Here is an 18,346-nt window from a genome sequence, read left to right on the forward strand (position 1 = left end):
AGCAAGCTTTGTGTCAAATTTAAGCTTCTAATATTTCTAATAATACAAGAAATGACACAGACAAAATTTAGCATTTTCAAAACAATGACCTTGAACTTCCTCAACTGACTTTGGGTCAAGGTCATGACACACCCTTACGTCATAAGCAATATTTGTGTGAAGTAAGAACTTCCAATATTTCTCCAAAAGAAAGATATGGACCGGACACGAATTTTGCATTTTTTCAGCCAGTGACCTTGATCTTGCAGGAATGATCTTGGGTCAAGGTCATTACACATCCTTAAGTCAAAAGTAATCTTTGTGTGAAGTAAGAACTTCCAATGTCAATGTTTCTCTATAAGAAAGATATGGACCGGACACAAATTTTGCATTTTTTCTGCCAGTGACCTTGACCTTGCACAAATGATCTTGGGTCAAGGTCATTACACATCTTTAGGTCATAAGCAATCTTTGTGTGAAGTAAGAACTTCCAATGTCAATGTTTCTCTATAAGAAAGATATGGACCGGACACGAATTTTGCATTTTTTCTGCCAGTGACCTTGACCTTGCCCGAATGACCTTGGGTCAAGGTCATGACACACCCTTAGGGTCATAAGCAATCTTTGTGTGAAGTAAGAACTTCCAATGTTTCTCCATAAGAAAGATATGGACCGGACACGATTGCACACACAGACGGACAGACAGACGGACAGACGGACGGACGGACAAGGTGATTCCTATATACTATAACAAAGTTTGCGGGGGGTATAATAATGTGGGCTAGGCCTTAAAGAAAAAAGTTGTGTGTTTCGGGTAACCCGACCTAACCTACAAAAATGGCCCGATCCTACCATTTTTAGATGCCTGATTTTATCCGACTGTGAAATTTTATCTTATTTTCAATAAAAAATACGTTTTTAAATATGAAACAAACAAACATTCTTAGGATTCAGGCAAAAAAAATAGATAAAATAAAAAAAAATCCCCACCTACATAACCTAATTTTTTCATCAGTGTTACCCTAAACACACTATTTTTTTTTTAAGCCCTATGTATTTTTTTCTGCAATATATTGTAACCTTCAAACTCTTTAATATTGTTATTTTCTCTATCTGCAGAAGAATTTGAAATAACAATTTGATGATGTATCAGAATATCTGACACATTGGATCATAAAAAATTAAAAATTTCAGATATTACATCATCAGCCTCCAAAGAGCACTCATTAGACTTATTCAACACTTTTTCATTCTGATCAAATATACATTTGTATTATCTCTTATTCTTTTAATCTTGCCGGGATAATCCAGATCCTCTCAAAGTTGGATGTGGTTATGATGTATCACAGCTTGTGATTGGTTTATTTCTCTTGTCTCTGAACTTACAATTCTGAGAACATTACCAATATGATATGTATAATGATATAAATATCATAACAAGAAATTTATTCATAAATAGGACAAATATGGCATTATTCTCAAACAAACTATGGGTATAACTCTTCACAATGCAATATTTTTTATTCAGATGATTGAGATGATCCATATTTTCATCAGAGTCTGATGGTAACCTGTGGAAGGAAATTATTAAAACATAAATGAATGCATGTAGAACAGTTTGACTTTCCTATATTTTCCCAAAGTATAGTAAATCTTTTATGCATGTTAAGACATATTCATGGTAAATAATATTTTTTAAAGGCCATTACCTATGGACACGAATTATAATAATGAATACTTGCATATAGCCTAATACATGTATATACAAACATGAACATGTATTTGTATTTAATTCATTATATATATATATATAATATATATATATATATATATATATATATATATATATATATATATATATATATATATATATATATATATATATATATATATATATATATATATATATATATTATATATATATATATAATAGGAAATACAGCTTTGATAACCCTAATATGCATTAATATCAATGAATGATTTTTCTGCAAATACTTTCAGCTTAACCTATTTTTTTTTAAATGCGCCATCACATTAATGTCGGCTTTTTGTAGTGTTAAATGTGTATTGTACATTATACAATTATAGCTTATAGGTTTAAATAACATGAACAAAAGTTGTTTTTTTATTTTCAAAAATTATATTTTAAAAAATTAAACGTTTTATTGATATTACTGGATATGATTTATTACATATTATCATGTATTTATTGACACCAAATTCTAAACTCTACATCGGTTTACTTGCAACTAATACATATTTTCCACTCTCTCATAAAAAGTACAAAATGATTCGTATAAAATAATTAAAAGCATATATATATCCTTCTTTGAACAATGAAATTATGATTTCGAAATGAACGTCCATAAATTAAGGTCAGATTCTCAATTTTAGATAACTTTTTCCAGGAATTTGTTAATGGTTTACTACTACTTTGACAAGCTTTCTTGCAAAAAATTAGGGCACCTTATCAGGCATTTCTGCAAAATACTAGAGTGTGCAATTTCCTATATAATCTTCTTGAATATACGCTTGAATTGCTGATATAAAAAGAAATACATCTGCAGCAGAGCGAAATTCACTATATTAGAACTATATCTCCGCCGGGGCGGGGCTTTGAACTCACGACCTCTAAAACCTTTACGCTACTGGCAGTAAGCGGCCATGGTTCTAACCACTCGACCATCTAGACATTTAATCAAATCCACGTAAATTTTGATCATTTTTAAAGTAATTATAAAATTAATATTTTTTATTGGAACTCTTTATTACGAGGAGATACAAAAAAAGATTCTCGAGGAACGTGTCGTCTGACCTTAAAAACAATTTTTTTGGTAAAATTTTACTTAAGATGTCTATTCTTCTTGTTTTTATCAACTCTGCCAATCATCTTTTAATCTTTAATATAAAATGTAAAAATAGATTATAATAAGCTGTTAATATATGTGTGTTACAATTTGTCTCTCTGGGCCTCATCAGTCAGGTAAGAGATCAAACTGTTACACTAAAAATTATAAAAAATTCCCTGATACCTTCCTGGTTCCGTTTAATTATATTAAAGAACAACCCTCCCCCTAATTCCAAATGCATATCAAATTATCATAATAAAACTTATTGGTAGATTTTAATAAATTCATTACTCTTTAAAATGATTTTTATGCAACCAGGAAAGTTTCGGCCCATACTCTTATCTATCAGACAGAAAACATAAACAAAAAGTGCACACCAATAACTGTATTTATCTCCATTTGGCTATAGACGTCTTAAACTTATACATGTATAAATCTGTGTTATAAAGTCAAAGCATTTATCAACTTCTGGAGAAAAAAAAAGCAACAATAGTGAATCTTTACATGTAGTCTTGAACTGTATAAGGGGCCTGGTTAGTAGGGAATTAACATTAATTAAACCTAAAACAATGTTAGTAAACTAACAAAACTGCATGCCAAATACTGGCAGGTGAAACTTATTTTTGTTTTGAACTGTTAACTTGGAGCACTTTAAAATTTGGAAAAACAAGCTGCAACTCAGCACTGGTCTGTTCACCATTGCCAGTCTGCTACTGGACTGACATGATGCTGGTTACAGATGTCAACCATCCATCACAAACTTTTTAAACATGAAAGATCAATACACATATATTATTCAAGTCAACACCTGCAGTTAAGGTAACTAGAAATGAAAATAAAGTAATTATTTTCAACATTAGAATATTCACCAGTTCTAAAACACATTGCCCACTTTTCCTTTCTACACAAGTAAAAATCATTAATATATTTAAGAAAAGCCTGGTTTGTGCACGATAATTTTTGCACTAAAATAGCCAAGTATTTATCTAACAAAACTTTGGTTTTAGCATCCATTGCAGCACAAAACAAACAAAAATTTCTGCTTGCTGTTCCCTATCTTTTATATATTGTTGAATTTTAAGACGCCAGTTTTTGTGAATGTGCCAAATACACAGGTAATGTTGCAGATCTGGTCCAAAAACACTCTTAGCTGCATTCCACCCAGCAATATCATCATCTGTCATCAAAATGTTTATTTTTGTTTGTGGAGATTTTCTTTTTACTGCATTTAGAAATAAAGATATATCCTGTTCATTTTATTTGTTGGAAATACAAAATGCAACCGAATATCCATGTCTAAATTCATCAATAACCAAAAATGTAATTAACTTGAATGAATATACATTGGTCTTGTGGGTGGAATCCATGCAAAAAATCATGGGGGCAAATTTTTCATACATATCTAGTTGTTGTTTAGTCATAATAGCCAGCATGAAGTCTTCCTTACTAAGTCCAGTTGTCTCGTCATCTACATTTTGTTGTTTAAACACTAAAACAGGATTAAACTTTTCTTTCTGTAGAGCATCTATTCTCAAATAAGTAGATGTAGCATCGTCACTATGTCTGATAACAGAAGGGTCAATTATTTTTTGCTTTAAGTGGTGAATTGTTTTTCTGTCAATCAAATGGTAATGTTTCATGTCTGTCAAGTCATCACGGTTGTCCCTGTCACTGAATTTCTTTGAGAATCCTTATTGAGGATTTTTGGTCGGTGCAAAACATATCTTGTATTTTTATTCAAAGATTCATCAGCCAAAAATTTTTCAAAAGTATTTACATTTTCAAAATTTAGATTTTCAATTTCGAATTTTGCCTCATGAGAACTTATTAAATGGCCAACTAGATCATCGACATGGAAAAATGATAAGTCACATAATGGAACAATGCATGACATTCTCCATTGATTTTCTTTTTCATGCACATTCTTCACATGGCGGTTCAAGTTTGCCTTATCATGAAAAGCTTTTTTGCAAATTCTACACATATTTTTTAAAGAATTTTTTTGTTTGTCATGTGGGATTTTGTCATAGGAATGAACTGTCGTTAGGTAGTCTGTCTGTCTTGGCAATTCCGGTGTTTGATTAGTATTCGTCTCTTGTGTTTTAGTTTTCAAAGAATCTAAATCAAACTTTTTGCATGCTGAGGGGTCTAAATTCCATTGATAAAAACTTTTTGCAGTTGAGGGCACAAATATTTCTTGATGGATAGGAATAGCCTCAGTCACGGTTTCATAATTTCCTCCCCCCGCTCTTGTCCAAACTAAATAAATCCTAGAAACTGAGTTGCTGAAGTCATGTTCTAATGTAACTATGTCTTGGTTGTCAATATCACCACCAACAGTAACTAAAACATTAATCCCTAATCTTCTAGATAAAGCCAATATTGACTCTTGTCCAGCAAATGTACCTAGTTGTCTAAGATTATTTAATTCCTGGTGAATTTCTGAATCCAACATTGAATTACCATTATCATGAAAAAGGAAATTTCTAAATAAGCCTAAATTTTGCTCTATCTCATTTATTGCAATATTTCTAAGCTCTTGGTGGTGATCTTGATTTCCAAAGAGTGCCAGACTAACAGACCGAAAAAGACAATTTCCGTCACCTATGATAGGTTGTCTATATAGTCCATAGGAAGCTAGATATTCGTCCTGTCGGGTTCTCTCTTGCTCAGAATTATCTACCACTTGCAAAATAACCTCATTATTATTAATTCTACTAATTAGAGAGTCAGGATCCGAAATCTATAATAAAATATATGTACCATTATACACTGGCAAAATCATGCCTCAAAAATTTTTAAAATTTGTTAATTCAATGAAATTTCAGTAGACAAAATTGAATAAATTATACACAAAAACCATCACCAGAGTAAAACAACATCAAAATAATTTATGGTGGTGATGGGAATTGAACCCATGTCTATGACTTTCCATACACTACTATTTTATAAAGAATTTAGAGATTAGTAGAACAATATTAGGGACCATCACCATAAAGAAGCAAATAATATATAAACATAGGTAATCACAAATCACAAAGCTCACTGCGACGAGGCACTACCTTTATGAGACCACCTTTATCTTATTATATGAAATCATTCTTAAGTACCGGTCTCACTAAGAATCACGTACCGTGGTTTAAAAATAAATGAGATATGGCCACAAAATGTACATTTAAAGTGTTTTTCATGCTTGAAAATTATTATTATAACACTAGATGATTTTAAAATCAAGTAAGTTTCTATAGAATTTCTCTAATCACTATTATTTTATAAGCTTACGAATCAGGCTCCGCCATTACGGTGTATACAAAATGTTAAAAATTTACATCGACTTGACACCTATTACTTGTTAGCTACAATCCCATATATATAATAAACAGTTACTTTGAATACTAATCCTAGGCCATGATAAAAAAAAACTGGTGTGTTTATTTATATTTTATGAAATATAACGGTATAAAATACAGTTCTGAAAATCCGTTTTTGAGGTAAGAGTTATTCCCCTTTGAAAACTCTTTCGTGTTGCTGATGTAAACAAATGGCAGACGGCAGGTGTTCGGTCGCCTGTATATCTAGTGTAGGTAAAACAGACTGCAACGTATCTTCAAGATATCGAAATGACTGTGAAGTGAGGAGGTTGAGTGACTGTAACAGGCCCATTTTCAACCATTTGCGTCAGTTTTCTATTAACAGCGCCGACATTACAAGTGAAGGGCAATTGATTGCATTTCGATGCGGGCTGTTCGACACAGATCTTAGCTCATTCACCGTGTGCCCATTTCATAGAGACTCTCTAGGACTAGCATGGCAGCAGAGAGCCAAGTGTCAATATCCTTTTCACGAAGGGAAAGCTAAACCATACCGTAGTTTCTCTCTCCGAATGAGCAGACTTGTTTTCTCAAGCTTATCTACTTTGGTACCAGTTGGCTCAGGTATGTACATGTATCATGTCATAATAATGAATATACTATTTCATTCTGCTTTTGCACATATTTTTGAGACAATGAAAATATAATAAAAAGCTTATATACAAGAGTTATTTACTAAGTCAGACTTTAGAAATTTATGGGTTTTTAGCTCACCGAGCTGAAAGCTAAAGTGAGCTATTCTGATCACATTTTGTCGTCCGTCTGTCTGTCTGTCCGTCCGTCCGTCCGTCCGTCTGTCTGTAAACTTTTCACATTTTCAACATCTTCTCAAGAACCACTGGGCCAATTTCAACCAAACTTGGCACAAAGCATTCTTAGCCAAAGGGGATTTAAATTTGTGAAAATTAAGGATCACGCCCTTTTGCAAAGGGAGATAATTAGGAATTTATGAAAATTTTCGAGAAATTTCCAAAAATCTTTTTCTCATGAACCATAAGACCAGGAAAGCTGAAACTTGTGTGAAAGCATCATCAGGTAGTGTAGATTCTAATTTGTGAAAATCATGACCCCCGGGGGTAGGGTGGGGCCACAATGGGGGTCGAAGTTTTACATAGGAATATACAGAGTAAATCTTTGAAAATCTTCTTCTCATGAACCATAAGACCAGGAAAGCTGAAACTTGTGTGGAAGCATCCTCAGGTAGTGTAGATTCTAATTTGTAAAAATCATGACCCCCGAGGGTAGGGTGGGGCCACAATTGGGGGTCGAAATTTAACTTAGGAATATATAGAGTAAATCTTTAAAAATCTTCTTCTCATGTACATAAGACCAGGAAAGCTGACACTTGTGTGGAAGCATCCTCAGGTAGTGTAGATTCACAGTTGTAAAAATCATGACCCCCGAGGGTAGGGTGGGGCCTTAATGGGTGATCGAAGTTTTACATAGGAATATATAGAGTAAATCTTTAAAAATCTTCTTCTCAGAAACTAATCAGCCAGAAAAGCTGAAACTTGTGTGGAAGAATCCTCAGGTAGTGTAGATTCAAAGTTGTGAAAATCATGACCCCCTTGGGGTAGGGTGGGGCCACAATGGGAGGTCGAAGTTTAACATAGGAATATATAGAGTAAATCTTTAAAAATCTTCTTCTCAGAAACTAATCAGTCAGTAAAGCTGAAACTTGTGTGAAAGCATCCTCAGGTAGTGTACATACAAAGTTGTGAAAATCATGACCCCCGGGGTTAGGGTGGGGCCACAATGGGGGATCGAAGTTTTACATAGGAATATATAGAGTAAATCTTTAAAAATCTTCTTCTCAGAAACTAATCAGTCAGGAAAGCTGAAACTTGTGTGAAAGCATCCTCAGGTAGTGTACATACAAAGTTGTGAAAATCATGACCCCCGGGGCTAGGGTGGGGCCACAATGGGGGATCGAAGTTTTACATAGGAATATATAGAGTAAATCTTTAAAAATCTTCTTCTCAGAAACTAATCAGCCAGTAAAACTGAAACTTGTGTGGAAGCATCCTCAGGTAGTGTAGATTCAAAGTTGTGAAAATCATGATCCCCGGGGGTAGGGTGGGGCCACAATGGGGTGCCGAAGTTTAACATAGGAATATTTAGAGTAAATCTTTAAAAATCTTCCTTTCAAAAACGAATCAGCCAGGAAAGCTGAAACTTGTGTGGAAGCATCCTCAGGTAGTTTACATTCATAATTGTGAAAATCATGATCCCCAGGGGTAGGGTGGTGCCACAATGGGGTGTCGAAGTTTTACATAGGAATATATAGAGTAAATCTTTAAAAATCTTCTTCTCAGAAACTAATCAGCCAGGAAAGCTGACACTTGTGTGAAAGCATCCTCAGGTAGTGTAGATTCATAGTTGTGAAAATCATGACCCCCGGGGGTAGGGTGGGGCCACAATGGGGGATCGAAGTTTTACATAGGAATATATAGAGTAAATCTTTAAAAATCTTCTTCTCAGAAACTAAACAGCCAGTAAAGCTGACACTTGTGTGGAAGCATCATCAGGTAGTGTAGATTCATAGTTGTGAAAATCATGACCCCCTGGGGGTAGGGTGGGGCCACAATGGAAGGTCAAAGATTTACATAGGAATATATATGGTAAATCTTTAAAAATCTTTGTCTCAGAAACTAATCAGCCAGATGATTCTTTATAATTGTTAAGACTTTGGCCCAAGGACAATTCTTTGGCCTCACAAGAAGGTTCAGAGTTTGATGTAGCTAAATATCCCATATATAAACAATTGTAAAGGATCTTTTTGAGAACTGCAATACTCAACATATGATATGACTATAAAATCATCCTGTTAGAAAAGGGACTAATGATTATAAACATAAGAATATCCAGGGGAAAATGGATTTTATTTATACAGGATCTACATGTATTCAACATTTTTGACCTCCCAATCCATGTTATTTCATTTTAAATGTTGCAGCTCATCTCACATTTTACAATCAAAATACTGGTAGATGTAGAATGATTGGTATATTCATGTATATTGACAAGTTTGAACCATGTACATGTATCTGTCTAAACAAATCATGCAATTTTTATATAAAAATACATATATACTGTAACAATGGAAATTAAGATGCATCATATTTCATGATAAGTATATTTAAACTTTTATGATTCTGTTCATTACTGTTCTGAAATATTTTAATGATTTTAATATGGTTTACATTGCTTTCAGCTTTCATCACAGGAGAGCCAACATCTGTCTCAAACTTCAAACTGGAGTGAGGAAAATTCTCTAGGATTAGAGACATTGAACAGTATTGTCCATACCATTTCTAATGGAAAACTCAGTCCATTGAAGTACCAACTGCAAAAACCTCTTCAGGACATTACGTCACAAAGTAGAAATTACATACAGAAGAAAGCATCACAAATGGTACATAGTATCCTGGAATTGGTTGCTCCTGGACAATCAGAAGATCTACTGAAACTCATGGTGGAGCCTGTAACAAACACCAACCACCAAGAAACAGAAAACCTTTTGGAAATACTGACTAAAATCTACAACGATTCCACATACAAGGCTGTGAAAGATCAGACTCTATCTATTATGGCTGGACTTACAACAAAAGAGGACCTCAAGAACAGAATCCCAGGACTTACAAACTATCATATTGACAAAGTTCGAGCTGTTACACCAGACCAAATATTTCAGAAGGTAAACCAACCTCCAAAGAAAAGACAAAAAATGGATCAAACTAAACTAGAGCACTGTCTCTCATTTTTCTTCAGCTCCTCTTTTCACCAACTGGTGTCTTATGGTACAAGAGATTTGGAGCTTGACTCTGGTGAAATAGTTGTAATTCCAGATGTGGTTCGCACTGCTTGCCATTCTTCTATAATTGAAATGTATGAAAAACATTGCAAAGACACTGACTTCTCACCATTGTCAAGGGCTACACTATTTCGCATCCTACATGCATGCTCGGCTTCCAAACGGCGCAACCTCCATGGCTTAGACAACATTACAGCAGATGGCCTTGCTGCTTTTAAGTCTTTGTGTAACATCTTGAAGAATCTAGAGCTCAAAGGAACCATAGACAAAGATATGAAATCTACCTTGACACAACTTCTCACAGATGGTCAAAATTATCTGAAGAGAACCTTCAAGTTCCATATCTCTCTAGACTCAGCTTGTTCTGACCATTGTATACAGTGGGCTTGCAGTGATCCTAAAGATGTCAAATTTCAGTCTGTATGCAACCATGAGCACACAGACAGCTGTCAAGAGTGTGAAAAATTATCAGTCGTCCTTGATCAGATGTGCTCTTTGAATCTAGATGATGATGAGGCAGTAGATGTTATAGAGGCAAGAAACAACATCCAAGCATGGAAAGCCCACATCGTAAGAACAATCAACCAAGACCGCAGCAGAGTAGATCTTCTAGACACTTTGAAAACATCTCAAATACTGCTGGTGATGGACTGGGCCATGAAGTTTCTCCCTCTTTTACATCGAGAGAAGCAGTCAGACTGGTTTGGTCAAAAAGGGATCTCGTGGCATGTCACTGTTGGCATCACTTAAGATAATAATGGATCTCTAAAGGTAACAATCAATATTTACATACATTTGCAAATATGTTTCCTTATATAATCCTATAGCGAATAGCGAAAACGTTCAATTCTGTATGAACTTTTTCATGACGTCACAATGATCATAGCACGCGCTTATCGCTTGGATTATTGTAAACTTAAAGTCTTGGTAATTTTGACAGATCTAGGCGATTAATTTGTCTTTTTCAAATGTAAATATAAGTAATAAACAGCAATGCTTTTAAGTTCACGGGATATGAAATTGGTTGGTATGTAATCAAATCAACCGAGAAGCCCTTTGGGATTCACAGGATTTGATAACGTGACCAACTTCATAACCCGGTGAACTTTTTAAATTGATGTTTATTTCTTATTAAAATGAAGAAAATATTGTAAAGGAATTATTACAAAAGCAATAATTTAATCAACAAGTGAGTTTTTATCTAATAAAATATCAGATATTATAAAAATCTGGCCAGATGAGCAGTAGAAAATTTTTAACTCTAATTAAGGAAGTAAGAGTTTATTGTACACTTATTAAAACAAATGTTCTAATTTTTCCAGCATAGTACTTGGGTGCACATTCTGGAAAGTGGCAAACAGGACTGGTTTGCTGTAGCATCAATCCTGGAACATACTCTTTCAACTGTGGCTCAGCAGTATCCCAATATGAAAGAGGCGTTCCTAAGATCTGACAATGCTGGATGTTATCACAATGGATTTCTCTGGAGTTCAATTCCTAGCATATCTGAGAGAACAGGTGAATAAGAAACTTTTCTTAATATGCTAAATATTATTGAATCATGATTTTTTTAAGTATACAGTCTCATAACTGCAGCAGTGTGTGCATACAAATTGAGTAACCCGCGTTATGAAAATTTGTATGCAAGCATCGCTGCAGTTATGAGACTGTATACTTAAAAAAATCATGATTAAATGCTTATATTTACATTATTTTAACTTCATGCCTTGTCTGAAAATATGATTTATACCTTAAAATTCCTATCTTATCCTAAGGGTAGGTTCATATTAATGGAAGAGCCACAGTAACAGCCGCAAGAGTGAACTTTGATTTTCGCTTGTGACGTTGCAGTTAACAGCGTTTAACGTATTTGACGTCATAATAAAATTCATCATTTTAACCTTTGAGTACCCTGTGTGCATTACAGTATTATAACTGCTGTAGCTTTCAACACACTATACAAGCAAAAAAATATGTGAAATGTAAATATCAGCATTTACATGAAATCTGTGATGTTTTTATTCTGTAAACTGCTATGAGGTGTGTAATTTTCTTGTAACATTTGCAGGAATCGTTGTTAAAAGATTCAACTTTAGTGAGGCACAAGCAGGGAAATCATATTGTGATGCCAAAATTGCTCATCTTAGGAAGAAAATGAGATTGTATGTAGCAGATGGCAATGACATCAAGTTTCCAGCTGACATGAAGATGGCCATAGATACAAGTGGAGGAGTTGCTGGATGCCAGGTAGCAGTTGTTGATGTTGATCACACCCATCAGCTGTTATTTGGCCACAAATGGAGGGATGTACGTTTCATCACTGATTTTGAAATTGATTCTTCCTTGATGACCACTCACCGTGCGTTTGACATTGGTCAGGGAAATGTTATTGACGCAACATTAATGGTCTCCTTACCACAGAGTTCAACGGATCTACGAATACTCTCCAACTTCATGACACCAGAAAAGCAGGAAGGACAAATACAAACTCCAAGTACTGTAAAAGAACCTGTTCAGTGCTTCCCTTGTTCCGAAGAAGGCTGTTTACAAAGTTTTTGCACCTTTGAAGAATATGAGGAACATATGTATTTTGAGAGGCACACGTTTGAATTTCATCAAAATTCAAACATGTCTACATTTGACAAAGTTAAACTGAGATGGGCAGAAAAATGTAACATGCATGAAAGTGAAGAGCAGATCATCATGCCAACAGCCCTGTCTGACAGTGGTGGAAAAGGTTCTAGCATAAGAGGATGGGCTCTTAAGAAAGAAAAGAAACAAGTTCGGTTCAAACAGCACGTGCGCAATTACCTGAACGAGGTATTCAAGACTGGAGCGGAGGTTGGGAGGAAGGCTAATCCAGCAGAGGTTGCTTTGAACATGAGAGCACTGACAAACGATAGGGGAGAGCGCATGTTTGCAGCTCAGGACTGTTTAAAGCCAAGTCAAATCATTTCCTTTTTCTCCAGGCTCACATCACAATCCAAGGATTCCTCGAAACAAGGGAGCAGAGAAATAGCAGAAGAAGAGGATGATGAATACCTGGAGCACGTTATCAGGGAAATTGAAATTCAGGAAATCAAAGACACTGTGAATGCGCTGTGATCAGGAAAGAGAAACCTTTGTTCAGCTATGTACATGTAATTTACGTTACATATTTCATAACAGATTCATAATTCCAAATGCAAATGACTGTAAACGTATGATTAGAATTTCGAACAAATTAGTTTTATCATGTTTATGACGACAATATATATTATATACTTGTATAAGACAAATCAAGATAAATGTTATTTCAAAATTTTCCTAAGGTTGCATAATCAAGTTCTGTAATTTAGAATTCTTTCTCTGTATTAAAATTCAAATAACCAGTATTTATTTTAAATAGTGTGTAACTGATACCAGTATTCCATTCAATATTTTACCCTTGCAATATATATGATGACTTTAACTTCTTATTGTAAAAAGGTTACCAATATGCAGGGACACATTTTTGCCATTTTCATTGTTATGCAACAAAATCAAATTTTGTTTTTACACTTGATATATTCTTTTAATTACATTATATGTAGGTATGATGCGAGCAATAACTGCAGTGCATGATGTTGGAGGTTACATATCCTCCCCCCGCCCCCTTGATAAAATTACAGCATATTATTTGCTGTTTTCTAATATATTCTTTTGGAGACAATATTATGCAAAAAACAATAGGTATGTCTTTTTTTTGTTAATCACATGTATTTTTATTTCACATATGCACTTAAGAATTTACATGTTCACTTACTGTACAGTTCTGTCATTTTATGTGTTGTCATAAGTCAAGTGCTTAAAGGTTAATTTCCAAGGCTATTGTTCTAAAATTAATTAAATGATTTTTACAAGTTCTTCATAGTCATCATAGATTTGTCAATTTTATAGATATAAACTGATTTTTAACAAAAGATATAATAATAACAATACATGAAGTTATTGCCAATTTTTTCATATGAAGGGATTTCAACAATCCATTGATTCTGTTTATGGTGGTAGTTTTTTTTAGGAAAAAATGGGCAATTTTCTTTTTAGAAACCTATTTATGTGAGACAAGATGCTTTCTAAAATAACAAAAGAAAATTGTCATCTTGTTTTGTGAACATATATTGCCAAAAAGTTATAGTGAAAAAGGTTTTCAAAGGTGCATTTTAAAATATTGTGGTTTTGTTGCCATGGATGCCACCTCTAATTGGTAAAATCACACATATCTAATTCTGGAATTTTATTATTCATATGATGACTTTTATAACTATTTATAATTGGGAACAAAAGCTGATCAGAAGTTTTTAATATTTTGACATAATTTTGTAGTTTTCGGTTTTCGGTTTTGGATATTTTTTGCAATATGAACCCCTTTTAATTTGCATTTCAAGAAAAATGTGCTGAATATCTATAAGAATTTGAATGATTTTTGAAAACACCATATTATCCTCTTAATAAACCAACAAAAACAAAATATCATTCTTTTTTTCATTTTCTTGCTGTCATGGAATTTTAAATGCTATTTTCCTTTAATGAACAGAGCTATTTGGAGTCTTGTTGCTATGGAAAATATTACGTGGATATTTCCATAGCAACAGCTTGAATTTTGCCGAATGGTGTTTAGGTTTAGCTTATATGACTGTAGTCTCTTGTAATAAAGAAAGGTTATATCAATTGGGTAACCCCTATGATTCACTCTCTGTCTGATTCTTAGTGAGACCAGTACTTAATGATCTTGGTTATTCATGGTTACTGTTTTAACAAAATATTGTATATCATATGTTAAAAAAATTGTATGATAATCATATGTTCAACAGTATTGTAAGATATAATGATTATCAATACAATAATATATGATATTGCATGCTATGATACTAATATATATTATATATTACTATATAATACTGTAATAAATAATGATGTAACATGACATTGTAACATATGATATGACATTGTATCATGTTATACATTATTGTATTTGATCACATAATACAATATCATAGTACATGATTAATTAAGAAATGAATTTAATTTCTACCTATGTTATACGATATAACAAAACTTGGAGCAGTTTATGATTTAAAAAGCTTGTTGATAATATGTTATATTTGTATAACATAGGTAGAAATTAAAATTATTCCTTATAATTTAATTTTCTACACGGGTATGATAAGGCAACTTACAGCGATCAAATTCCTCTGATCGATATGACGTCACAATAAGCAGCATGATGTCATATTTTACTCAGAAACATGTCGATTTTAACTTTATCTCTGGTTTAAATTATAAAAACTACAGACATAAAATATCACTAGAAACTCTTCTAACTTAATATATCTTCGATTTCTCTCTATTACGTATAATTATCATTGATGACGTCACAAGCATGTTTAAAAGAGAAGATCATGTCGGGAGACAAATTATCGGAACGCAGTGTAAACAATGCCGAAATAAGACTTATTTAATACAGATACCTAAGATTTAGATGAGTGTCAGTTAGAATATAATCAGGATAATACAGGCATGGATATTTTGTTTAATCAGCGAGTGTTATAAGGTACGCGGATCGACATTTATATGGCTTGACCAGCCTTTCCTCTGTCAGTGTGTACAAAAAATGGCAAAAGTGTAACACTACCCCGGATATTAGGAAAGATGATTTTGGTAAAAATCAACGGTATATGACCTAAACTACCTGAAAAGTGCTGCTAGAATCCTGTGCTTTGTTGTTTTAAACGAAAAATACGTAGTATTTTCAATGAAATTTTAGAAGTTGAGAGGGTTTCCGATAAATATTTACAATATTTATTTTATGCGATGTACAATAGGATTCTAGCAGTAATACTAATAAACATGAACTAGTTGCCAATCGAATTATTGTAACAAACATATAAATGAACTTCGGGGTAGTGTTACACTTTTTGATTTTTTGTTAAGGTAAAAAGGTGATCTATTTTTAACTGTCACGTGATACCATGGCTCGGCAGCTTCAAAGATCGAGTTGATTCCGAAGTAGAAAAATAATATCTTTTTGAACTCTTTCACTTGGTATTAATATCCCGCGCTGTTTTTATAAAAATAAACAGTTTTTAAATTGATCATAATTTTGACGGTCATTAAACTCATAGTTGCCTTAACCTACCCGCGTACTATTTAAATCGGATAATAAAGCCCATTAATTAGTTTAAATATGATAATCTAGCTGTACAAAATTTAACGTAACGTCAAGCAGATTAATACGTTTCGCATGCACATCGTATTGTGACGTAGGCAAGTTATGTTATACAATATATATGTGAATTAGTTAAGTTAATCAAATGAGGCGTTACAATCAGAATTAAATTATGATAAAATATTGTATTATGTGACATAATATCATATCACATAATAAATCAAAATATCGTTACATATGATATTATATTGTATAATATAGTATGATATTGTATTATAAGACATTGTATCATATTTGATACATTATATGATACGGTATCATATGATATACTATAATTTGATATAGTAATATATTTTATAATACAATATCATATTATACAATATCATATTATTTGATACAACATTATATATCAAAATTTCATATAATATGATTTCATGTGATATAATAATATATAATCAATATCTTATAATACAATATTGTATCATATGATATATATTATATAATATTATTACTTATTAGGTTAGTTACTGACTCACTACAGAAATTTGTTTTCCCTTGGACTGAAATGTCACATTTTCATTGGTTTAAACATAGCACGTGATTGCCTCATATATCTCTATATTTGTTTTGTGAGAAATAATATTAGGCAATATGGCCGTCATTGGTCGACGCTTTGCTTACTCATTTCGACATTTCGTAGTATTTTATACATAAACTGCATGCTGTAAGTTCTTAAAGTATTTGGAGTTGTTGCCCTTTGAAATTCTTTAAACAGTTAAAATTAGAGTAGTTGCCCTTAGAATATTGACGTCACATTGTTTTGTCTGGAGCAGAACAAAATGGCAGCGACGAAATTTGCTCAAATCTCTGCAGAGGAAAGGGAGAAAACATTTGAAATTAAATAGCAACAAAACATTGTAAGTAAACATGGGTAAAGCAAAGATTTTGAAAGAGTATTTGAAAGGTGAGATGAAAATTTTGAAGAGTTTAAATGAGTTAAATTGGAGATGTAAGGCATCTTGTACATGGCTTTGCGTAGATCATCGCTATTTGTGAATAAATATGTCGCTTGATAGTCCTCGAGAAAACAAAACACTTATTAGGTTAGTTACTGACTCACTACGGAAATATATTGGGTTGATCAATCTCATTGAAGGCTCGGCTTCGCCTCGCCATCTATGAGATTGATCAACCCAATATATTTCCGTAGTGAGTCAGTAACTAACCTAATAAGTAATAATATTGGGTTTATCAATCTCATAGATGGCGAGGCAAAGCTTTTTTTTTTTCCCGAGGACTATCAAGCGACATATTTATTCATAAATAACGATGATCTACATAAAGCCATGTACAAGATGCCTAACATGTCGTCCAATTAAACTCATTTAAACATTTCATAATTTTCAAGATCACCTTTCAAATACTCTTTACAAATCTTTGCTTCACCCATGTCTATTATACTTACAATGTTTTGTTGCTATTGAATTTTAAATGTTCTTTCCATTTCTCTGCAGAGATTTGAGGAAATTTCGGCGCTGCCATTTTGTTCTGCTCCAGACAAAACAATGTGACGTCAATATTCTGAGGGCAACTGCTCTAATTTTAAAGAATGTCAAAGGGCAACTACTCCAAATACTTTAAGAACTTACGGCATTCGGTTTATGTATGAAATACTATGAAATGTTGAAATGAGTAAACAAAACGTCGGCCCAGGGCTCTACATTAAGTTTTTTTCCTACTTGTCCATTCGGAAAAGTGACCAAGATATTTACTTGTCCGAACTTCAACTTCACTTGTCCAAAAAATTTTCAATATTAAAGATCAAATATTGTCAACTTGAAAACTACAGTTCTGTATTTGTATTACTAAAATAAAGTCATTTATTGATTATTCTTGCCATAATTAATAACCTGACTTCTTAAATGGAAACTTAAAGTGTCTTTCCTAAATGTATTGGTTCCATATAACATTAAACATGATTTGTCAGCTGTAGCTTTGTCATGGCAAATTACAAGACATTTTAAATTTAGCATTAGGTTTTAAAATACATGTAACTTTTAAATTGATTTCTCATCTGTTTTTTAAACTAAACATGGAAAGTCATCACAGTCTATCAATGATGAATGAAACCTAATATAAATTACAT

The 18,346-nt window shown here is 33.0% G+C and overlaps 1 protein-coding gene across 1 annotated transcript; it reads left to right on the forward strand.

Annotated features, from left to right (window-relative positions):
* The first annotated feature begins 9,416 nt into the window (after positions 1 to 9,416).
* Positions 9,417 to 13,191, forward strand: LOC105333616 (uncharacterized). Its single transcript, XM_034466487.2, has 3 exons — positions 9,417 to 10,784; positions 11,336 to 11,531; positions 12,082 to 13,191. The coding sequence occupies exons 2-3, from the start codon at positions 11,441 to 11,443 to the stop codon at positions 13,116 to 13,118; spliced, it is 1,128 nt and encodes a 375-aa protein (XP_034322378.2). The 5' UTR covers positions 9,417 to 10,784; positions 11,336 to 11,440; the 3' UTR covers positions 13,119 to 13,191.
* Positions 13,192 to 18,346: the final 5,155 nt, after the last annotated feature.

The sequence above is a fragment of the Magallana gigas genome, chromosome 2, assembly GCF_963853765.1.
Source record: "Magallana gigas chromosome 2, xbMagGiga1.1, whole genome shotgun sequence".
Classification (NCBI taxonomy): Eukaryota; Metazoa; Mollusca; class Bivalvia; order Ostreida; family Ostreidae; genus Magallana; species Magallana gigas.

Bases quoted from the DNA above. Each gene is read 5' to 3' on its own strand.
- LOC105333616 (XM_034466487.2), top strand. From the start codon at position 11,441: ATGAAAGAGGCGTTCCTAAGATCTGACAATGCTGGATGTTATCACAAT. The intron at 11,532-12,081 runs GTGAATAAGAAA...TAACATTTGCAG, and splicing joins TAGCATATCTGAGAGAACAG to GAATCGTTGTTAAAAGATTC.